The sequence below is a fragment of the Netta rufina genome (assembly GCF_964035555.1).
Source record: "Netta rufina genome assembly, chromosome: 18".
Taxonomy (NCBI): domain Eukaryota; kingdom Metazoa; phylum Chordata; class Aves; order Anseriformes; family Anatidae; genus Netta; species Netta rufina.
This window is the reverse complement of record NC_140142.1, coordinates 3170398-3194415: the sequence shown is the minus strand read 5'-3', so window position 1 is coordinate 3194415 and position 24018 is coordinate 3170398. Positions and strand designations below refer to the sequence as shown.

The window sequence follows — 24018 nt, the reverse complement described above, 5'->3', positions numbered from 1 at the left end:
CTGCATTCAGATGAGCTGTTTGCAACAGTACTGCAAATCTCATTGTCCTGACAGGTGGACTCCATGTCCCCCATGTTTCTGCCTCCCTCCTGCTGCACAGAAGGAAGGACTCCTCTGCAGCCCATAGCAGCTCCTGCTCCAAGTGCCACTCTAAGGCAGCACCAGCCACAGCTCAAGCAAGAGAGATTAAGAAATGGTCTCCTGCAAAGCAAGAGGCTAGGCTGGGGGGTACTCTAAGGTTTGCAAGAAGTATCTGCCAGAGAAATGTGTACTAACTATGTTCTGACTTATCCTCTTCAACAGAAAACTGTGTCCAATGTCAGAAAATGTCCAACATCAGCTCAGTGAGTGAGTTCCTGCTGCTGGCATTCGCAGACACGCGTGAGCTGCAGCTCCTGCACTTCGCGCTCTTCCTGGGCATCTACCTGGCTGCCCTCCTGGGCAACGGCCTCATCCTCAGCGCCGTAGCCTGCCACCACCGCCTCCACACCCCCATGTACTTCTTCCTCCTCAACCTCGCCCTCCTCGACGTGGGCTGCATCTCCACCACTCTGCCCAAAGCCATGGCCAATGCCCTCTGGGACACCAGGGCCATCTCCTATCAAGGGTGTGCTGCTCAACTCTTCTTTTTTGTCTTCTTCTTTGGTTCAGAGTTTTTTCTTCTCACTGTCATGGCCTATGACCGCTACGTTGCCATCTGCAAGCCCCTGCACTACGGGAGCCTCGTGGGCAGCAGAGCTTGTGCCCAGATGGCAGCAGCTGCCTGGGGCAGTGGCTTTCTCAATGCTGTCCTGCACACATCCAACACATTTTCCCTGCCCCTCTGTCGAGGCAATGCTGTGGACCAGTTCTTCTGTGAAATCCCCCACATCCTCAAGCTCTCCTGCTCAGATGCCTACCTCAGGGAAGCTGGGGTACTTTTCTTTACTCTTTGTTCAGTCTTTGGTTGTTTCATTTTCATTGTGCTGTCATATGCGCAGATCCTCAGGGCAGTGCTGAGGATGCCCTCTGAGCAGGGCCGACACAAAGCCTTTTCCACGTGCCTCCCTCACCTGGTCGTGGTCGCCCTGATGGTCAGCACTGGCATGTTTGCCTACCTGAAGCCGCCCTCCATCTGTTCCACATCCCTGGACCTGATAATGGCAGTTCTGTACTCGGTGGTGCCTCCAGCAGTGAACCCCCTCATCTATAGCATGAGGAACCAGGAGCTCAAGGATACAGTGAAGAAAATCTTTGGATACACTGTTACAGTAATATTCCAATAGACCTAACTGTACTTTTAGTTTAAAATGTGTTTATGACAATTTCATATATTTTTTGTATTTCTATTTCTTAATAATAGTGCTTCTGATTAATTTTTTTTTCCCAGCCTCCTACCTTTTAATTTAATTTTATTTATTTATATATATATATTATGTTATTTTCTCATGTACATATCAAACCAGGCTTCCTGTTTAGATAAAGACAATAAAGAAACAGAAATTCTGTTGAGTCCATGACTGGACAAAAGAAACAGAAAAGAAAGAAGAAACAGAAATTCTGCTGACTGTGGGATCCCCTCTGCCTACACACCCAGGAGGACATGGACAGAAAGAAGGCCCCAACATGGGTTGTCCTGTCCCTTCTGCTTGAGTCCATGACTGCACAGCAGCAGGCACAAGGCTTGGCTGTTTCTAGCGAAGAAGCTGCAAGGCCAGCAGCAGGCCCCTGGCTTGGAAGCTGCTGCTGAGCTGACTTGTGTCTGCTTGGCTGACAGGCCGCAAGGAGCCTGATGAGTTGGGATGTCTACTTCAGGAGTGGTTTCCACCCTGATGGAGCTTCCTTTGGTAGTAGGAAAGAGCAGGAGAGAAAAAACTGCCACAAAGTGCACCTTGGAAGTTATGCACTGGCCACAAGGAGGAAGAAATGTCCCTCAAAGTATATTGCTGTGGTGCCAGAAGTCATCTAAAGAGTGTGATCAGATCCTAGCTTTCTGTTTCAAGGAACAGCTAATGAGGGTTTGTTAGACATGGGTGAAATGATGGAAATGCTGGGATGAGAACAAGGTGGTGAACAGAGATGGGCGTCTGCGGACTTCAAGGAAATAGGGCAAAAGTGGGATAGCACAGGAATGCCTGCAGAGGATAAGGCAGAGGGTGCTGGTAAAAAGGGAAGGCCCCAACAGCCCTGAGGTTTTTGTTCCTTTGTCTGATGAGGACATGAGTAGTCATTGCACTGGAGCCTCATTGCCTCCCTGCAAACCTGTGCAAATGGAGGTGTTATACCATTGTTCTTCCCAAGGCTTCACACTGCCCACCACATCCCACAGATCCCCTGGAAAAGCCCTGAGCCAGACATGGGGTACAGGATCTCGCCTCCAGTAGCTGGGGTCAGGCCTTGGCCCTTCTGCTTCGTCAAAGGAAACCAAGACTTTTCTCAGCACACTGCCTTTGCCTGTCAGCAATCATGGCTTCCAATTATGTGCCCTAACAAGTCCCTGGGGAAGTTATCATACTAACAGCCCTCAGTGGGGCCCATTAATACTCCAAGTCACTTTGACTTTTCCTCCTGACTTTACATTCTTAAGCAATTGCATAGCTCTCCTCTCTGAGGAGTTCCATGGTATATTTTGGTGCACAGTCTATGAAGCTCAGTACCTGAGCTTCATTGACTGTGCATGTAAATACACCATGGAACTCATTAAATTGAAGAAACTCCTAAGATCTCTTCAATACTTTTTTTCATGACTTCAAAACTTGTCCAGCTAATTACAGAGCTTGTGTGATATTCTTAAGGAAGAAGATTTCAAAAAGCACCTAGTACATATCTTTTCTTGTTTTAAAGGCTAAATTTTGCTGCATTTCAGTTTTCAGCATCACTCTTCTATTGCTATTGATCCAAGGAAACTTCTTTGGAGACTTCAATAGAGAGCAGAGAAAAGCACAGTCTGGAGGTCTGAAATCTCTACTCCAGTCAATGAATGAAGCTCATGGATGGCAATCAGGGAGTCTCGGTTAGCGCGATGCTGCCTCAGGTGCGCCACCATGGTAGCCATTGGCACCTGCTGTTCTTCAACCCTCAGCAAACCCCCAACAGAAGGATTCTGTGGAAGGCCAAGCAATGTGGACAACTGTTTCATGTCCTTTGTCTCCAAGGCAGCTCTGCCAAAGCCCCACTGGTGGTGCCCTCTTGGAACTCTGAAGTACCCTCTTCTGAGACAGTCTATGCCGAGGATGCACATAGCCTCTGGGCCAGTCCCAATGGGGTGCTTTTGCCATTCCTTCCCAGTTTGACTCACTTCAGCCTCCAGTACAGTTATCTCTTGGGATTCCCCTATCACTCCAGAAATATAGGTGTGTTCTACCTCTTTTTAACTTGATGGTATCAGGGTACTCTGTGCACCGGTGTCCAGTAGAGCCTGATACATTTGTGGGTCTGATGTACCTGGCCATTAAATACACCCATTCCAGTAAACCCAATTGTTCCTTTCCTCCCTGCCTCTCCCTGGCTGGAAGGAGGACCCCTCTAGACCTGCTCGTCGTATTTATTACTGTGTCTGGTAGACAGCCCACTGGAAACACATCCCACCATGGCATTGTCATTCCATGGTGCAGTGGAGAGGGTGTTGATAGCAAAGGGATGCATTCGGGTGTGGAAGGTGGGGCCCAGCAGAGATGAGGAATCAAGGCAGTGGGGTGGGGGAGGCCAGGAGAAGCAGCCCAAGGGGTGGTGCTGCTTGTGAGGACATGTTTGAGGCAGCAGCCGGAGTGGGCAGCAGCTGTGCGCAGGTGAGGGGAGGCCAGGAAGCGCATGCCAAGAACGCTCCTGCCAGCAGAGCCAAAGCCAGGGGCACAGCCTGGCCGCGGGGCACAGCCTGGCCCTGGGCTATCATGATGGCCCTGCGGGTCCTGGCATGCTGTGGGGAGGGGACGAATGCCCTGGGCCCCCTTCCAGCTCTGCCCAGGCCAGCAAGGGCCCAGAGCGGCCTCCTCTCCCCTTCCCCTGCAGCTCTGGGCTCCCTTCACGCAGCCCTGGCTCTGCAGCACCAAGCCCTGCTGGGAGCCTTCCCCTGCACGCTGCCACCGCTCCCTGACACTGCTGTTGCCCTCTGCCAGGCACTGTCCAGCCCAGCCCAGCCCTTGCCCACCTCTCCCCTCCTCCCTGCCCTCTTCCCAGCCCAGCAGCGCAGGCTGTGCTGGCCCCAGGGCAGTGCCCACCGCAGGCTGCTGCAGGGCTCTGGGCACGGCCACCAGAGCCCCAGCCCCTCGCAAGGCACCGCAGCTGCTGGCACAAAGGCGGCTCTGGGCCTCCCTAGCAGCCCCTGTGCTCAGGAGGTGGAGGTCCGTGAAGCTGTAGGAGCCCTGCTCTGCTGCCTGGCAGATCCCCAGCACACAGTGCCTGTGCCCCGCAGGGGCAGCCCCACTCCCCAGGCCAGCACAAGAGTCCTGGCCCAGCCACAGAGCAGCTCCACATTCCTCTCCAGCATGCCATTGGCCATCAGACTAAGCACAACCGGGACAGTTCCAGGCCAGTCAAGGCCAGTTATTGTTTGCTGAGCCATGGCCAGCCAAGAAGGGAGCTCCCAGTCCAGCACTACACTGAGCACTCTGAAATTCTGATCCACAGTGAAGCCCCGAAAAGCAAGAGGCCCGTTCATGCAGCAGTTCCTTGGGTATATTCCTAGCACCAGATTTGGAAGAGCTGTGCAATGAAAGAGATGCCACTGTATAGACAACAAGATTGTCAGCAAGATACATGAGACCTCAAGACTTAGTTGAATGTGAAAGCACAAGACAACAATGAGGAAGCCAAAGGGAGCAGCAGTGACAAGGCCACGTCCTGCTGCTGGCCATGGCCATGGCTCCAGGGAAGCAGCAGCCCCGACCCGAAGGCAGCAGAGAGGCAGAGCCCAGCGGGCAGGGAGGGGAAGCTCTGAGGGCCACCGGGGCTGTTTCTGCATGTGTCATCTGGGCTCTTGGTCCTGAGCCCCTCCTGCATGCTGGGGCTGCTCCCCCAGCTCCAGAGGAGATGGGAAGAGAGGGATACTGAGACCAATGAATTTCTGCTGACTTCTTTATTGTCTTTATCTACCTAGGAAGCCTGGATCTGTGTGTACATTAGATACGGTAAAAACTAACACAAAATGTAACATTCAGAATGCTGATAAATATGTTATAAAAAAACCAAAATATTGTTAAAATATTAACAGAGAAAAGTAATTTTTAAAATGTTCTATCATTTTCCCAAATATCCTTTGATTTCTGATAGGATTATTATTAATGACAATGTTATGATAACACTTGTAATGATAAAAATGATACAATATAATGTGAATAAAAATATTTGCATATTATTAAGAATACATCTTCTGAACACATCATGGATGCTTAAGAAGCATGTATTGAAACAGTTTCCTCACTGCATTCTTCAGCTCCTGGTTCCTCATGCTGTAGATGATGGGGTTCAGAGCTGGAGGCACCACCGAGTAGAGAAGTGTAACCACCAAGTCCAGGGATGGCGAGGAAATGGAGGGGGGCTTCAGGTAGGAAAATATGCCAGTGCTGACAAAGAGGGAGACCACAAGCAGGTGAGGGAGGCACGTGGAAAAGGCTTTGTGCCAGCCCTGCTCAGAGGGCATCCTCAGCACTGCCCTGAAGATCTGCACATAGGACACCACAATGAAAACAAAACAACCACAGCCTAAAGAAACACTAAACACAAGTGCCCCGACTTCCCTGAGGTAGGCATCTGAGCAGGAGAGCTTGAGGATCTGGGGGATTTCACAGAAGAACTGGTCCACAGCATTGCCTCGACAGAGAGGCAGGGAAAATGTGTTGGCCGTGTGCAGGACACAATAGACAAATCCACTGCCCCAGGCAGCTGCTGCCATCTGGGCACAAGCTCTGCTGCCCACGAGGCTCCCGTAGTGCAAGGGCTTGCAGATGGCGATGTAGCGGTCATACGACATGACAGTGAGAAGGGAAAACTCTGCTCCAAACAAGAAAGCAACGAAAAAGAACTGTGCAGCACATCCTTGATAGGAGATGGCCCTGTTGTCCCAGAGGGCATTGGCCATGGCTTTGGGCAGAGTGGTGGAGATGCAGCCCACGTCGAGGAGGGCGAGGTTGAGGAGGAAGAAGTACATGGGGGTGTGGAGGCGGTGGTCGCAGGCTACGGCGCTGAGGATGAGGCCGTTGCCCAGGAGGGCAGCCAGGTAGATGCCCAGGAAGAGCGCGAAGTGCAGGAGCTGCAGCTCGTGCGTGTCTGCGAATGCCTGCAGGAGGAACTCGCTCACAGAGCTGATGTTGGGCATTTCCTGCCGTTCGTCAAGGGCACTGCAAAGAAGTTAAAATACAGACTGTTAGGGGAAATTTCCCTGAACAATACTCATTTCTTTTCTCATTAAAGCCTTTACATTGCCTTTCTTTCAAGGTGCCCTTTTTTTCTCTCCCTGGTTGTAGCCCTGATTTGTGCTTGCTGAGTGTCCTGTACACAGCAGCCACCTCTGCTCCACTGCAGTGGGAAATCTTGTTGCTGTGGGGGCAAACCTCAGCCAGAGGGCACATCCAGGAGGGCTGCTCTGTCCATCCTCTGGCTGCTGTCTGCTTGCAGCACTTACCTGGGGTATGGCTGTGCTCAGAGGTTGTGTTAAAAAATCACATCTTGATTTCAGGTCCTAAAGAACAGCTCAGAAAAGCCCTGGTGCAGTCTGAAAGCAAAGAGAAGGGAAGGGATATTCTGAGTTTCATCACTAACCACCTGTTCATGTCTCCGTTCAGTGCAATAGGAAGCTCAGTCACTTGTGCAAATCCAGCCACTCTGTTAACACAGAGCCTACCTCACAATCAGAGCAGGAAGAGACAGGCAGAGAGTGCAGAAAGTGCCTTCTCCTTGCAGGCAGCTCCTGCCCTGCCCTTCTTCTGCCCAAGCCCCTGGGCTCCCTGGGCAGGCTGAGTACTGAGCCTGGCAGGTGGCAGAGGCCCTGCCCTGGCACACAGCCCCTGGGGCACCGCAGGGACCCTGCTCTGCACCACAGCCCTGGGCACCCCTGCCTGCACCCCCGGCTTCTCCTTCCTCCAGGACCTGCCACTGTATTGCCCTCAAGCCAAAGACTTACCAGGTTCAGGGCTGGGAAGTGTTCTCCACCACTGAGCTCTGTGCATCCTGCCACTTCTGCCTGCCTTTAAGCACTCTGTCTCTGCAGGCAGTGCCCCCAGCCCTGCTGCGCTGTGCAGAGGAGCTGCTCCTGGGCACAGCTGTCTCTCTGCCCCACGGCCCTCTTGCCACGAGCTCTCTCTGTCTGAAGAGCCTGGCCCAGCTCAGCAGCACAGCACCAGCCCAAGGCACTGCAATCACCCCTCTGGGGGCTTTGCTGATGAGCCCACGAACCTCAGGCACTCCGAGACAATTGAAGACAGCTCTCCAGAAGTCCAAGTCAGAGGCATGTTTCCTGCAGTGTCCCCCTGAGGGCCAGCACTGACACAGCCTCCCTTGGAGCTCGTTAGAGCAGGACATTGGAGGCAGTGAGGACAAGGAGACAAAGGCAATGTGAAGGTGACACTGATGTGTAGGAAACGTGGATGTGTGTCACCAAGCACAAGGGCCAGGCCTTGACCCCAAGTGCTTTGAAAGGGAGATACTTTCCTTTACAGGTTGCTCAGGGCTCTTTGTGGGGCAGTAGGAGATGGGGATGTGCATTGTCAAGTGCAGGAGAATGCTACAGCCCCTGCCTGGTTCATGGGTGGGGGCGAGGAGGCTGCGAGGTCCTGGTTCTTCAAAGATAAGCTGTCTCCTCATAGGCCTCAGTGGCAGAGAAAACAGCCATGGCCATGGACACAAAGACCTGGTCCTTTTGGGACTTCCAGCCTTGTCACAGCCCTCTATCCTGTCTATACATGGCTTTGCTAGGGACTCTGAGACCTCCACATCCTTCCTTTCTGGCTGCAGACCCTTATCTCTGTGGTGTCACAGCAGATCTGAGCTGAGCGTGATACCTCAGATCTTCTTGGTGGCCATGCTCCTCGTAAGGCAGCTGTGTAGGAAGCTGGCCTGGTTCCTCGTGAGCAGGCACCACTGCTTGTATGGCATCCCTCGTTGTACCCAGGGCCTCCTCCTCCTGGGCACTACTCACTCAGCAGTGTCCCAGTCTGCCCTGATGTGTGGGGTTTCTCTTCCTCTGGTACAGGACTGGGCTCTTCTCCATGTGAAAGTCAAGAGTTTTCTGAAGTCAAAATCCTGCAGTTTCTTAAGGTTCACCCGCAGTGATGTTCGATTCTATCAGCTGTTAATGTCAGCAGGCAGACAGTTCAACCTTCGTGTAATTGTGCTATCTCTGACCAACAGCAGCAGCAGCAAGAGTTGCAGGGAAATGTGGATAATTCAGGAGTAACTGACTAAATGGCATTGCAGCACAGTCACTCAAGGGTAGGGGATGGAAGGCTGTCAGGTTCCACATTTGCTGTGCTTTCTTCTAATGCATGCTGTCAGTTTGTCTGGAGCTGTGTCCTGAATGTTATGGGGCTGTGCAGGTCAAAATTGAACGGGCCAAAGCCCAGCTGGAGCTCAATCCATCTATTACTCTCAAAGACAATAAAAAAAATAAATAAATAAAAATACTTTAAATGATGGAAGGTTAGGGAGAATCATAATGCTTTATTGGATTTTTGGGGGGAAACCTGGTGACAAGGAATGAGGTAAAGGCTGAGACACTTAATGTCTTCTTTGCCTCTTTTACTAGCAACAAAACCAGTTGTTCTCCTGGACATTTCTTCCTTCTCATGGCCAGTGCCATCCTTCCAATGCACATTTTGTAGCATTTTTTTTTTTTCTCTCCTGTTCTTTCCTACTACCAAAGGAAACTCCATCAGGGTGGAAACTACTCCTGAAGTAGGCATCCCAACCCAGCAGCCTTCTTGCAACCAGTCGGACAACCAGTCACAAGTCACCTCAGCAGCATCTTCCAAGCCAGGGAAGGCTGTGGATGTGGTCTACCTTGACTTCAGCAAGGCTTTTGACACCATCTCCCACAGCATTCTCCTCAAGAAACTGGCTGCTCTTGGCTTGGACTGGCGCACGCTTCGTTGGGTTAGAAACTGCCTGGATAGCCGGGCCCAAAGAGTCGTGGTAAATGGAGCCAAGTCCAGTTGGAGGCCAGTCAAGAGTGGCGTTCCCCAGGGCTCGGTGCTGGGGCCGGTCCTCTTTAATATCTTCATCGATGATCTGGACGAGGGCATTGAGTGCACCCTCAGTAAGTTCGCAGATGACACCAACTTAGGTGCGTGTGTCAATCTGCTTGAGGAAAGGAAGGCTCTGCAGGAGGATCTGGATAGGCTGCACCGATGGGCTGAGGTCAACTGCATGAAGTTTAACAAGGCCAAGTGCCGGGTCCTCCACCTGGGGCGCAATAACCCCAAGCAGAGCTCCAGGCTGGGAGATGAGTGGTTGGAAAGCTGCCAGGCAGAGAAGGACCTGGGAGTGATGGTGGATAGTCGGCTGAATATGAGGCAGCAGTGTGCTCAGGTGGCCAAGAAGGCCAACGGCATCCTGGCTTGTATCAGGAACAGCGTGACCAGCAGGGTGAGGGAGGTGATCGTCCCCCTGTACTCAGCTCTGGTGAGGCCGCACCTCGAGTACTGTGTTCAGTTTTGGGCCCCTCGCTACAAGAAGGACATCGAGGTGCTTGAGCGGGTGCAGAGAAGGGCGACGAAGCTGGTGAGGGGCCTGGAGAACAAGTCCTACGAGGAGCGGCTGAGGGAGCTGGGCTTGTTCAGCCTGGAGAAGAGGAGGCTCAGGGGTGACCTTATCGCTCTCTATGGGTACCTCAAGGGAGGCTGTAGCGAGGTGGGGGTTGGTCTGTTCTCCCACGTGCCTGGTGACAGGACGAGGTGGAATGGGCTTAAGTTGCTCCAGGGGAGGTTTAGGTTGGATGTTAGGAAGAACTTCTTTACCGAAAGGGTTGTGAGGCATTGGAACAGGCTGCCCAGGGAAGTGGTGGAGTCACCATCCCTGGAGGTCTTTAAAAGACGTTTAGATGTAGAGCTTAGGGATATGGTTTAGTGGGGACTGTTAGTGTTAGGTCAGAGGTTGGACTCAATGATCTTGAGGTCTCTTCCAACCTAGAAATTCTGTGAGCTTATAATACCACACGTACAAAACACCCCCTTTTTGGGCCACGACCTGCCCAGGTAGATGTGAGCTGGTTTTCATCGTTCAAGCTCATGACACACCTGCTTGGCTCCCAGCCTCTCTGATGCACAGGAGCCAGTTCCGTGACAGTCCTGTGAGGTGCTAGGGCAGGAGGGACCTTGCAGGCAATGTTCCAGCCCCATGCCTGTTGGCGGTCTCTCAGCTCCTTGTGCACAGTGAAGATCACACTCAAGTCCAGAAGCCTGAAGCTGGCGTAGCAGACACTCAGGGGAAGCGCCCTCCTAGCCCCAGCCCCAGCTGGTGGTGCTGCTCTGCAAATCGAGGGGGCTGTGACGCCTGCGGCATGGGGACACTCTGCAGGGCCGTGCTGGGCAGGCTGGGAGGCTGACCCAGCTCATGGGGTCACTGCCATTGCCCCAGGGCTGCAAGGAATCACTCGCCAGGTTCCTTTACTGAGGTTTTTGTGTGTTCTGGGGCTGCACAGCTCTCCTCTGCCTGCTCACAGCAGACTGAGCACTTGAGCTCTGCTCAGTCCACCTTGGAGGAGATCCCCCCTTAGGAGGGAAGTGCTGCAGTGGAGGCCAGCTGTGCCACTGCCGTGCCCACTGCCTGTCCCTGCCTGCAGTCCCAGCACAGCCCCACAGCAGCACTGGCACCAAGGAGCAGCCGGGCCTGACCCCACCAGCAGGGCTCAGCAGGAGAGGGCGGCAGTGGCAAGAAAGCAGCTCTGCATGCCCCAAGCGCTGGTGCTCCCTGGCCGTGCTGCTGGGATGGGACTCTTTTCCTCTGCACCCCTGCACATGGGCACTGCCCCTGCAGAGCCAGACCAGGTCTCAGAGGAAGGACGTCAGACTAAGTCGCCGTGCTATCTCCTTCCTTAAGTTTAAAGTCACAGAGAGCATGGCTTCACATGCACAAAGTCTATAAGCTATATTCAACAGGTACATCAATATCATTGTAATGGGTGTTCATTAGCTGAATTAATGTAATAAGAATATGCACAAATACAACCACAAAAAAAAAAAACAAAAAAAAAAAAAAACACAACAGGTATATTGGCTCTTCCTCCAATTATTGACATTGCAAGTCATGTGCAGAAGCAGATCAGAAATTTCTTGCATCCAAGACACATCTACCCATCAATTTCCACAAAGCATCCTTGAGCTCCTGGCTCCTCATGCTGCAGATGAGGACGTGCTCAGCTGGAGGCACCACTGAGTACAGAACTGCCACCACCACATCCAGGGATGGGGAGGAGATGGAAGGGGCTTCAGACAGGCAACCATGACAGGCCTGGGGAAGACGGACACCATGGCCAGGTGAGGGAGGCACGTGGAAAAGGCTTTGTGCTGGCCCTGCTATAGAGACGACAGGACTGCCACCTAGATCCACAAGGTCTAATCCAAATACACTGCTCCTACCCGTGCAGCTAGGCTCTTGGCCCTGAGCCCCTCCTGGATGCTGGGGCTGCTCCCCCAGCTCGACAGAAGATGGGAAGAGAAGGATACTAAGACCAATGAAATTCCACTGACATGTTTATTGTCTTTATCTACCAAGGAAGCCTGGTTCTGTATGTAGATTAGATGATGTGGTCAAACCTAACACAAGAAATAACATTCAGAATGGTAAGAATGAGATTATTAAAAACAAAATGAAATATTGTTAAAATACTCACAGAGAAAAATAATTTAAAAAATGTTGTGTCATTTTCCCGAATACACTTTGATTTCTCTTGCGATTCTTATTAATGACAATGTTATGATAACACTTGTAAAGATAGAAATGATATGATATAATGTGAATCAAAATATTTGCATATTATTAAGAATACATCTTCTGAAAGCATCATGGATGCTTAAGAAACATGTATGGAAACAGTTTCCTCACTGCATCCTTGAGCTCCTGGTTCCTCATGCTGTAGATGAGGGGGTTCACTGCTGGAGGCACCACCGAGTACAGAAGTGCGATGATCAGGTCCAGGGATGGAGAGGAAATGGAGGGGGGCTTCAGGTAGGAAAATATGCCAGTGCTAAGAAACAGGGAGACCACAGCCAAGTGAGGGAGGCATGTGGAAAAGGCTTTGTGTCGTCCCTGCTCAGAAGGCATCCTCAGCACTGCCCTGAAGATCTGCACATAGGAGAAAACAATGAAAATGAAACAACCAAATGCTAAAAAGATACTAAACAGAACTGCCCAAACTTCTCTGAGATAGGATTCTGAGCAGGAGAGCTTGAGGATGTGGGGGATTTCACAGAAGAACTGGTCCACAGCATTGCTGTGGCAGAGGGGCAGGGAAAATGTGTTGGCCGTGAGCAGGACAGCACTGAGAAAGCCACTGCCCCAGGCAGCTGCTGCCATCTGGGCACAAGCTCTGCTGCCCAGGAGGCTTCCGTAGTGCAGGGGCTTGCAGATGGCAACATAGCGGTCGTAGGCCATGATAGTAAGGTTATAATACTCTGCTGATATGCAGAAGAGAAAGAAAAAGATCTGTGCAGCACAGCCTTGATAGGAGATGGCCCTGGTGTCCCAGAGGGCATTGGCCATGGCTTTGGGCAGAGTGGTGGAGATGCAGCCCACATCGAGGAGGGCAAGGTTGAGGAGGAAGAAGTACATGGGGGTGTGGAGGCGGTGGTGGCAGGCTACGGCGCTGAGGATGAGGCCGTTGCCCAGGAGGGCAGCCAGGTAGATGCCCAGGAAGAGCGCAAAGTGCAGGAGCTGCAGCTTGCGCGTGTCTGCGAATGCCAGCAGGAGGAACTCACTGACAGAGCTGCTGTTGGGCATTTCCTGCTTCTGGGCATGGGGTCCTGCCCAAGGAAAAGAAAAACACTGAGTGTTTATCAGAGTTATCTTAACAGAGTTATCTTACAAAATAAAAAACAATATATATCCATTTTTCTTTTATGCCTTCATTTGTCATTTCAGAGGAAAAATCATTCCATTTTTCATTTAATCCCTCCCAAATGATTCTCCATTTCCATTCAGTCTTTTGGCAGGTCCCTTTTATGAGTTCTGGCTGGTGCTGCTAGAGGGCACGGGACTTGCTGTGAGCAATGTGGGAGTCAGTCCTGCCCTAAGCTAGTGGTAAAGATCATATAGTGACTTTTATTTTCTCTTTTGTTCTAGCAGCCCCACTGTACTCAAAGTAAAACCTTGTGTTTCATCAACGTAGCGATGTATTCAGTGTAGTGTCCTTGGGAGAGCACATCAAGTCTGTGTGTTAGTCCTAGTATCAACTGCCCTGTGCTGGTGTCTCTTTGACCTACTGGACAATTGCACTCCTATGTTTGCCTGAAACAAACCAGGACACTGCTGAGAGCAGAGACATCAAGGCTCAAAGTGCCCAACTCCAGACCCCTCACCCTGTCCCCGTACTCCCCTTCCCCCAAGCACACCGAGGGCTCACTCCATGGGCATGTGAGAGCCCCATCCCCAGCCAGCCTGGGAACAAGACCAGCAGCAGCATGGCCAGCTGGAGAAGCCAGGAGGAATGCCAGCGTGCTGCTGCCAGGGGAGGCAAGGCCAGGGAGGGACAGACGGACACTCAGCAGACCCTCCTGTGCTGCAGCTCTGCCTGCAGAGGAGGCTGCTCATGCTCAGTGCAGGCAATCTGTACTCATCTCAAATTGGCTGAGGCCTCCCAAAGACAGGGCACTGGGCATTGGAGAGTTTGCAGCTCCTAAACATAAGCTAGGATAAAACATGAGAGGACCACAATGATGATGTTGGTGTAGTCTGTGGGCTGAGGTTTGGGAAGGGACATTATGAAGTTCAGTGATGAAATATTAATCCCTCACTGCAATGCTCTAGCAGTCTCAGTCTGCAGTACAAACCTGACCACCTATTACCATGAAACCAGCCTCCACTCTACCGCAGGTATCTGCAAGCACTGGCTACAGAAAATGTCTTGCCTTTCAGGTAGCCCCTGCCTTGGTCTTCCTTTTGAAAAATCCAATCATAAATGCCATTCTCTAAAACATTTTCTACTCGTTTCTGGAGAAACAGAGAGAACCACCTGCCAGATGCTACCAGCTGTCAGATGTGCCAGCTGTAGAAGACCCCTCTGGCAACCCCACCTGCATGGCCCTGCTTCCAGAGCCTCACGGTGTCAAGAGCCTGCAGATGTGTCCTGCCACACGCTGCCCTCTGTTGTTGCGCTCCTCAGTGCCTCCAAGCCCTCTCTCCGTCTCTCCTCTCTGTGTGCCAGCTGCGGTCAGAGCCCCCAGTCCTGCTGCGCTGTGCAGAGGAGCTGCTCCTGGGCACAGCTGTCTCTCTACACCACGGCCCTCTTGCCACGAGCTCTCTCTATCCCACGAGCCCGGCCCAGCTCAGCAGCACAGCACCAGCCCAAGGCACTGCAATCACCCCTCTGGGGGCTTTGCTGTTGAGCCCACGAATCTCAGGTACTCAGAGACAATTGAAGACATCTCTCCAGAAGTCCAAGTCAGAGGCAAGATTCCTGCAGTGTCCCCCTGAGGGACAGCACTGACACAGCCTCCCTTGGAGCTCGTTAGAGCAGAACCCTGGAGGCAGTGAGGACAAGGAGACAAAACCTGTGTGAAGGTGACACTGATGTGCAGGAAAATTGGATGTGTTTCACCAAGCTCAAGGGCCAGGCCTTGACCCCAAGTGCTTGGGAAGGGAGATCCTTTCCCTTCACAACTTGCTCAGGCCTCTTTGTGGGGCAGTAGGAGATGGGGATGTGCATGGCCAAGTGCAGGAGAATGGTACGACCCCTGCCTGCTTCATGGTTGGGGGTGAGGAGGCAATGAGGCCCTGGTGCTTTAACGATCAGCTGTCTCTTCATAGGCCTCAGTGGCAGAGACAACAGCCATAGCCATGGACACAAAGACCTGGGTCCTACTGGGACTTTGAGCCTTGCCATAGCCCTTTATCCTGTCTAAACATGGCTTTCTTAGGGACTCCGAGACCTCCACATCGTTCACTGCTGGCTGCAGACCCTTGTCCATGTGGTGTCACACCAAGTCTGAGCTGAGTCTGGGAACTCAGATCTTCTTGGTGGCCATGCTCCTCATAAGGAAGCTCTGTCGGAAGCTGGCCTGGTTCCTGGTGAGCAGGCACCACAGCACATATGACATCCCTCGTGGTGCCCAGGCCCTCCTCCTGCTGGATACTGCTCACTCAGCAGTGTCCCAGGCTGCCCTGATGTGTGGGGTTTCTCTCCCTCTGGTACAGGACTGGGCTCTTCTCCATGTGAAAGTGAAGAGTTTTCTGAAGTCTAAATCCTGCAATTTCTCAAGGTTCACCCACAGTGATGTTCCATTCTATCAGCTGTTAATGTCAGCAGGCAGACAGTTCAAGCTTCCTGTGATTGTGTTATTTCTGACCAGACAGCAGCAGCAGAAAGAGTTGCAGGGAAGTTTGGATAATTCAGGAGTAACCAGCTGAATGGAATTGCAGCATAGAATCATGGGAGAGTAGGTGATGGAAGGCTGCCAGGTTCAACCGCTCCTGTGCTTCCTTCTCATGCATGCTGTCAGTTTCTCTGGAGCTGTGTCCTGAATGTTATGGGGCTGTGCAGGTGAAAATTAGAAGGGCCAAAGCCCAGCTGGAGCTCAATCCATCTATTACTGTCAAAGACAATAAATAAATAAATAAATAAATAAACAAATATATAATTAGTTTAAATGAAGGAGGATTAAGGAGAATCATAATGCTTTATTGGATTTTGGGGGGAAAACCTGCTGACAGGTGATGAGGTAAAGGCTGAGACACTTAATGCCTTCTTTGCCTCTGTTTCTAGCAGCAAGACCAGTTGTTCCCCTGGACATTTCTTCCTCCTCATGGCCAGTGCCATCCTTCCATTGCACACTTTCTGGCAGTTTTTTCTCTCCTGTTCTTTCCTACTACCAAAAAAAGCTCCATGAGGGTGAAAACTACTACTGAAGTAGGCATCCCAACGCAGCAGGCTCCTTGCGGCCTCTCAGCCTACCAGACACAAGTCACCTCAGCAGCAGCTTCCAAGCCAGGGGCCTGCTGCTGGTCTTGCAGCTTCTTGGCTAGACACAGCCAAGCCTTGTGCCTGCTGCTGTGCAGTCATGGACTCAAGCAGAAGGGACAGGACAACCCATCTGGGGGCCTTCTTTCTGTCTGGGTCCTCCTGGGTCTGGAGGCAGAGGGGATCCCCCAGTCAGCATGCCAAGCAGGTGCCTTCTGCTGGCCTAGCAGGGCCACTGCCAGATGTCAGCCCAAAAGTGCAGCTCCCAGGGAGAAGGCAAGGCTGACCTGCCACCTCCAGACACAAGTGACCTCACAGTCCCTTTCTGTGACACATTCCTGCTGCTGCCCTATCAAGTGCAGAGACAGAAGTGACCTCACAGTCCCTGCCACAGTCACATTCCTGCTGCTGGGGCACGAGATGCTGAGGCAGAGCTGAGCTTTCTCTAGCCCCCTCGGTATCTCTTTTAACTTTCTGCCTTAGAGATTAAGCAAAGTTTTAGTGGGATTGTTTGGTGTTCTGCTTGTGCTGTCACGTCTGTGGTTGAGGTATGGACAAGCTCTGTGGTTTACGGGTGTTTTACCTCTGCCAAGGAGTTTAGGGTTAAATAGAGCATTTTAATGTTAGTGTCAAGGGAAGGGATTACGATTATCAAGAGAGAAAATTGATTCCTTTCTGAGTGTTGCAGTTGCATTTAGGTTTAAGCGTTAAAATTACTGGCTCAAGTAAGGTAAGGTCCATACGTGACTTTTTGAAGTCAGTGTTACTGCACTACCGGCATTGCATGAATGCTCTTACCTCTATGAAATCATTAATTTCTTCTGGCCATGCTCCTCTTCCCACCCCAAAATCTCACATGTCTCTTGTTCACGCTGCTCCTGACCTTCCCATATCTTGTTGGGATCAGCTTTCTGATGGCATTTACCATCTCAGTGTATCTGTCTCACCTCTGTTGGCTCCTCCATTCCTGAGAATGAAGCAGGCTTGTACTCAGGAGGGAAAAGGGCACAAAGGTCTTTAGGCGCATCCTGCACAATGTGCCCATCAGCTCTGCACCTCCACAAAATCATGCTTCCGACCTACATGTTTTTTTTTTTTCCCAAATAGCTTCTGTGGATCCAGGGTTACTTTTCCCAAGCCTTCATGCATGTTTCTCTTTCAGATGTGGAGGTATGGGAAAAGGAAAGCAATGCATGAATGGAACTGAGCTTGGCAAGGGATGAAAAGAATAACAGGAATAGATTCTATAGATACATTGCTCAGATATGAAAGGCCAAGGAGACTGTACCCCATCTGATGTATGAGAAGGGTGAACTGGTAATGACAGACATGGAGAAGGCTGAGGTACTCAGCAGCATCTTTGCCTCAGTCTTCCCTGCCAGTCAGGCTTCCCAAGTCTTTCATTTCTCTGAACCCATGGATGGAGGCTGAGGGGCCAAGTCCCACCCGCTGTAAGTGGGTTTGAGTCCACCTGAAGGAACTAAACACATGCAAGTCTATGGCGCCTGATGACATGCAACCCAGGGTCCTGAGGGAACTGCCTGATGTAGTTGTCAAGCCTCTCTCCATCATATTTGAAGAGTTCTGGCAGTCAGGTGAACTCCCTGCTGGCTGGAAAAAGGAAAACATCACTCCCATTTTTAAAAAGGGTAGAAATGAGAACTCCTTCACAGCCATTGCCTTCTGCAGGCCCAGGAGATCCTGAGGCACACCCGATCCCATCACAGCATTCCCAGCCAGCTCCTCCTTGTGGCCTCGGATCTGATCACATACCTGTCACCTCACATGTCTCTTCCAATGCCATGGGACTGCTGCAGGACCTCACAGTCCCTGCCCTGCCCAAGGGGACAAGCACCTGAAGATAGGGATAGGAGTGGGGTTGAAGCAGAGATGTGCTGTGTGCATGGTGAAGGGCTTTGAGGGTTAGATGATCAGGTTAATGTTTAGGAAGTAGAGGTCACCCTCCAGGGTTAAGGGAATGGCAAGGACATCGAGGGATGGATTGGTGTTCTGCTCAAGGTGCCTGCTCACGGTTTAGGATAACGACAAGTTTTGAGGCTTTTAATTTAGATTTGATTTGAAGGCTAGATTTAAGGATGGCATTTTAATCCTTAGTTACGCTTAATCAGCTTTCGGTTTACCCTTCTTGTAGAAGATGCCTTTTACCTCTGCCTTTTCCAAATCCTGAGCAACGTCTCTCCTGTATCTGGCTTTTCCAAGGTCTTTGAGAGAGGTCTTATGGTGACATCTGCATCTCCACCAGCACCTCTCTCGCCCTTCCCACACCACCTCTAAGCAACCTGAGGACGGACAGGGAGGATGATGATGGTTTGGGAAAGGGCTTGGTTAAAATCTCTGAGGAGGAAGACCAAAAGTTCTTCTCAATAAAAGAGAAATTTTATTCATGCCTAAGAGTATGTCCTGTTCCTGTGTGGACTAATGTTATGATTGCTGTACAATCACAATAAATAAATAAATAAATAAATAAATAAATAAATAAAATGCCGTACCAAATGTTTGAAGGGAATAAGATACTGATTTATTATTTAATTATTTATTTTTGACTTGCTGATTGTATTAGTAGCTTATGTTATGCACTGTTCTGCACTTCACATGGAGATATCATGGTGTCATAGGAAACAGTGACACTCATGAGGACAGAAGAGCAAGTGGATAAGGGCTTGAGCCTACCAACACAGGATGCACGCACATGAAAACTGTGTGGGAGGGAAGAGGTAGATTGGATCCAAAATGTAGATTATGAAATCAAAGACCATGAATATCACCGTGGCACTGCAGGACAGCTCCAGCAATGGGGCAAAACCACACAAGAGGTGTCTATGACACTGGGACCACAGAACTGTAGCTGGGAGGGGGAGAAATAATTCCTGTACATAAGAGAAATTCCCCTGGTTCAGGTACAGCTGCCTTCTGGAGCCAGACCTTCCACTTCTCGAGCCTTGCAGAGAACAGGGATGGCATACAGCCAGGGCTGACCGTAGGGCATGGCCCCAGAAGGAAGCATGGCATCTGCAGGTGTTTGTGTCAGGCACCAGCACAGTGTTGAGGGTGTTCCACATCCCAGTCTCCATGCTGGTCATGTGAGAGAGGAAGAAGAGATTTGTGTATGGGTAGAGGATCTTCCATGTGGATTACTGGGAAAACTCAACAAATGGTGTCTTAGTGTCCAATTCCCTTCTTGGAAAACCTTTTAGAGCATTCAGTTCCCCCCTCTCTTGTTAGGACACATTCAGAGGGGTGAAATGATCCCTGGCAGTCATGGCTGAGGTGTCCTGCCATGCAGTGGGAACACAATAGGAGTTAAGGGAGGGAATCATTTTACTCATGATGGACAATCAAACTTAAATAGCATAAATCACACTTCTAAAATCAGTCTCTCCCAAGTTCAGCAAGGAGCAGTCAGCGAAGACTTCAGTCTACTTCAGGCACCACACCCCAGCAGAGACCCTGCTGCCTTGGGGAGCTGTCAGCCCTGAGGCCCTGGGGACACCTCGAGGGAGACCAATGGCACAGAGCAAGCGATGCCATGGTCGGGTGCTGTGCTGCTGAGCTGGGCCGGGCTCCTGGGCCCAAGGGGAGCTCCTGGCAAGCGCTGCAGAGAGACAGCTGTGCCCAGGAGCAGCTCCTCTGCACAGCGCAGCAGGGCTGGGGGCTCTGACCGCAGCTGGCACACAGACAGGAGAGAAGGAGAGAGGGCTTGGAGGCACTGAGGAGCGCAACAACAGAGGGCAGCGTGTGGCAGGACACATCTGCAGGCTCTTGACACCGTGAGGCTCTGGCAGCAGGGCCATGCAGGTGGGGTTGCCAGAGGGGTCTTGTACAGCTGGCACATCCGACAGCTGATAGCATCTGTCAGGATGGGTCTCTCTGTTTCTCCAGAAATGAGTAGAAAATGTTTTAGAGAATGACATTTATGATTGGATATTTGAAAAGGAAGACCAAGGCAGGGGCTACCCGAAAGGCAAGACTTTTTCTGTAGCCTGTGCTTGCAGATACCTGTGGTAGAGCAGAGGCTGGTTTCATGGTAGTAGGTGGTCAGGTGTGTACTGAAGACTGAGACTCCTAGAATATTGCAGTGGGGGATCAATATTTAATCAATGAACTTCATGAAGTCCCTTCCCACACTTCAGCCCAGGAACTACACCAACATCATCATTCTGGTCCTCTCAGGTTTTATCCTAGTTGATCTTTTGGAGCTGCAAATCCTCCAGTGACCAGTGCCCTGTCTTTGTGAGGTCTCTGCTGGCTTGAGGTGAGTACAGATCACCTGCAATGAGCATGTGCTGCCTCGTCTGCAGGCAGAGCTGCAGCACAGGAGGGTCTGCTGAGTGTCCGTCTGTCCCTCCCTGGCCTTGCCTGCCCTGGCAGCAGCACGCTGGCATTCCTCCTGGCTTCTCCAGCTGGCCGTGCTGCTGCTGGTCTTGTTCCCAGGCTGGCTGGGGATGGGGGTTTCACATGCCCATGGAGTGAGCCCTCTGTGTGCCTGGGGGAAGGGGAGTACGGGGACAGGCTGAGGGGTGTGGAGATGGGCACTTTGAGCCTGGATTCCTCTGCTCTCAGCCGTGTCCTGGTTCTTTTCAGGTAAGGATGTGAATGTCATTGTCATACCGTTCAAAGAGATGCCAGAGGAGACCAGACTTGATGGACAGACTGTCTTTCCCCTCTGAATTATATTCTGAACTAAAGGGGGCGTCCCTTTCTCTGAAGATCCAGGTTTCACCTAGAGTGTAGCAGGAAGGAAAATATACAGAAAAGAAAATCCTACAACCCTGCTTCCTCTCAGGAGAATTGGGAGCAAAACTGTGGATAATCACATATTGGTAAAGAATTGAATCTGGCATTACCCTATGTCCCTCTTTATCTGTTACTGTAGAGTAGGAATACCTCCTGCATTACCAAAGCAGAATCCTCTGCTCCCAGGGACACCCTCAGGCAGAATTGGATAGAACTCATGAAAGGGACTTGCCAAACATGTCCTTGAATTAGGCCTTACAATAGGATAATTCTGTTGTATATCCTTACTGTATTTTTCCTCCTTAGACAGGACCACTGCCCAGAAACAGCAAATGTGTAACATCAGCTCTGTGAGTGAGTTCCTCCTGCTGGCATTTGCAGACACGCGCGAGCTGAAGCTCCTGCACTTCACGCTCTTCCTGGGCATCTACCTGGCTGCCCTCCTGGGCAACGGCCTCATCCTCACCGCCGTAGCCTGTGACCACCGCCTCCACACCCCCATGTACATCTTCCTCCTCAACCTCGCCCTCCTCGACCTGGGCTGCATCTCCACCACTCTGCCCAAAGCCATGGACAATGCCCTCTGGGACACCAGGGCTATCTCTTATCAAGGATGTGTTGTCCAAGTACTCTTTTTAGACTTCTTCATTGGAGCGGAGTATTCCCTTCTCACCGTCATGGCCTACGACCGCTACATTGCCATCTGCAAGCCCCTGCACTACAGGAACCTTGTGGGCAGCAGAGCTTGTGCCCAGATGGCAGCAGCTGCCTGGGGCAGTGGCTTTCTCAATGCTGTCCTGCACACAGCCAACACATTTTCGCTGCCCCCTTCCCAAGGCAATGCTGTGAAACAGTTCTTCTGTGAAATCCCCCAGATCCTCAAGCTCTCCTGCTCATCTGTCCACCTCAGGGAAGGTCGGCTTCTCATGTTTACTACCTGTTTAACCACTGGATGTTTTGTTTTCATTGTGTTGTCCTATGTGCAGATCTTCAGGGCAGTGCTGAGGATGCCCTCTAAGCAGGGCCGGCACAAAGCTTTTTCCACGTGCCTTCCTCACCTGGCCGTCGTCTCCCTGATGGTCAGCACTATCATATTTGCCCACCTAAAACCTCCCTCCATCTCTTCCCCATCCCTGGACCTGGTGGTGTCATTTCTGTACTCAGTGGTACCTCCAGCAGTGAACCCTCTCATCTACAGCATGAGGAACAAGGAGCTTAATTATGCAACGAGGAAACTGTTTGGATACATGCTTCTTCAGAGTCAGTAATGTCTTTCATTTCCCAGTTTATTAAAGAATTTATTAGGAAATATTTTTGTTAATTTGTTTTTACAATTAATGTAAGTTTCTTGGGTTTGATTTAAATAAATGTATTTTTAACATCCTGATTTTTTTTTTTTTTAATTTCTTTTATCCAGTCATCTAATATAGCTAAAGAAGCAAGCTTAATGAATATGTAAAGACAATAACAAATCCCTCAGAATATCATTCATCTCAGTTTCTCTCTCTTCAAATCTCCTCTGGAGCTGGGGGAGCAGCCCCAGCACGCAGGAAGGGCTCAGGGCCAAGAGCCCAGCTGCCACATGCAGGAGCAGCCCCGGTGGTCCTCGGGGCTGCCCCTCCCTGCCCGCTGGGCTCTGCCTCTCTGCTGCCTTCGGGCCGGGGCTGCTGCTGCCCTGGAGCCATGGCCATGGCCAGCAGCAGGACGTGGCCTTTTCACTGCTGCTCCCTTTGGTTTCTACATTGTTCTCTTGTGCTCTCACATTCAACTAAGTCCTGAGATCGCATGTACCTTGGTGACAGTCTTGTTGTCTGTACAGTGGCATCTCTTCCATTACACAGCTCTTCCAAAGATGCTGATAGAAATATACCCATGGAACTGATGCATGAACGGGAACTTTACTGGGCTTCACTATGGATCAGAATTTAAGAGTGCTCAGTGTAGTGCTGGACTAAGAGCTCCCTTCTTAGGTTGCAAACAATCTGCTCCCTTCATGGTCAGCAAACAATAATTGGCCTTGACTGGCCTGGGACTGTCCTGGGTCTGATGGCAAATGGCATCCTGGAGAGGAATCTGGAGCTGCTCTGTGGCTGGGCCAGGCCTCTTGTGCTGGCCTGGGGAGCGGGGCTGGCCCTGCAGGGCACAGGCACCCCGTGCTGGGGATCTCCTAGGCAGGAGAGCAGGGCTCCTGCAGCTTCACGGACCTCCATCGCCTGAGCTGGGGCTGGCCCCTGCACGGGGGTTGCGAGGGGCTGGGGCTGTGGTGGCCGTGCCCAGAGCCCTGCAGCAGCCTGCGGTGGGCACTGCCCTGGGGCCAGCCCAGCCTGGGCTGCCGGGCTGCACTGGGCTGGGCTGGTCTGTACTAGGGAGAGGGCAGGGAGGAGGGGAGAGGTGGGCAGGGGCTGGGCTGGACTGGGGATGCAGGGAGGAAAGGGACAATCGGGTTTACTGGACTGGGTATATTTAATGGCCTGGCACATCACACCCACAAATGTATCAGGCTCTACTGGACACTGGTGCACAGTGTACCCTAATGCCATCAAGCTAGAAAGAGGTAGAACCCACCTGTATTTCTGGAGTGACAGGGGAATCCCAACAGTTAACTGTACTGGAGGCTGAAGTGAGTCTAACTTGGAAGGAATGGCAAAAGCACCCCATTGGGACTGACCTGAAGACTATGTGCATCCTCGACATAGACTGCTTCAGGAGAAGGAATTCTGAGTTCCAAGAGGGCGCCACTGGTGGGGCTTTGGCAGAACTGCCTTGGAGACAAAGGACATGAAACAGTTGTCTACCTTGTTTGGCCTTCCACAGAATCCTTCTGTTGAGGGTTTGCTGAGGGGTGAAGAACAGCAGGTGCCAATGGCTACCATGGTGGTGCACCTGAGGCAGCGTCGCGCTATCCGAGACTCCCTGATTGCCATCCATGAGCTGGGTCATCGACTGGAGAGCCAAGGTGTAGATGTAGAGCTTGGGAGCGTGGTTTAGTGATGGACTTGTCAGCACTAAGGTAAAGTTGCCTGACCTGGGTGACACGTCCCAGAGTAGTGTCAGGCACAATGCAATTCTTTTTGCCTTCTGCATCTATAGCACAGGAAGTAGGACTTTGCCCTACTCTATTGACTGGGGAGGTCTTTTCACATCACTCAATTTAGCTTTCTGTGTCTGGAAGGGGAAAATTT

The 24018-nt window shown here is 51.3% G+C and overlaps 3 protein-coding genes across 3 annotated transcripts; 1 reads left to right on the top strand and 2 right to left on the bottom strand.

Moving 5' to 3' along the window:
- Positions 1-326: 326 nt before the first annotated feature.
- Positions 327-22104, top strand: LOC311216194 (olfactory receptor 14C36-like; the record flags this gene model as incomplete). Its single annotated transcript, XM_084297740.1, has 2 exons — positions 327-645; positions 21476-22104. The coding sequence occupies 2 exons, from the start codon at positions 327-329 to the stop codon at positions 22102-22104; spliced, it is 948 nt and encodes a 315-aa protein (XP_084153866.1).
- LOC311216611 (olfactory receptor 14C36-like) lies at positions 5357-6292 on the bottom strand (the record flags this gene model as incomplete). The annotated part of the gene is made up of 1 exon (XM_084298143.1): positions 5357-6292. The coding sequence occupies one exon, from the start codon at positions 6290-6292 to the stop codon at positions 5357-5359; it is 936 nt and encodes a 311-aa protein (XP_084154269.1).
- LOC311216610 (olfactory receptor 14C36-like) lies at positions 11971-12906 on the bottom strand (the record flags this gene model as incomplete). Its single annotated transcript, XM_084298142.1, has 1 exon — positions 11971-12906. The coding sequence occupies one exon, from the start codon at positions 12904-12906 to the stop codon at positions 11971-11973; it is 936 nt and encodes a 311-aa protein (XP_084154268.1).
- Positions 22105-24018: the final 1914 nt, after the last annotated feature.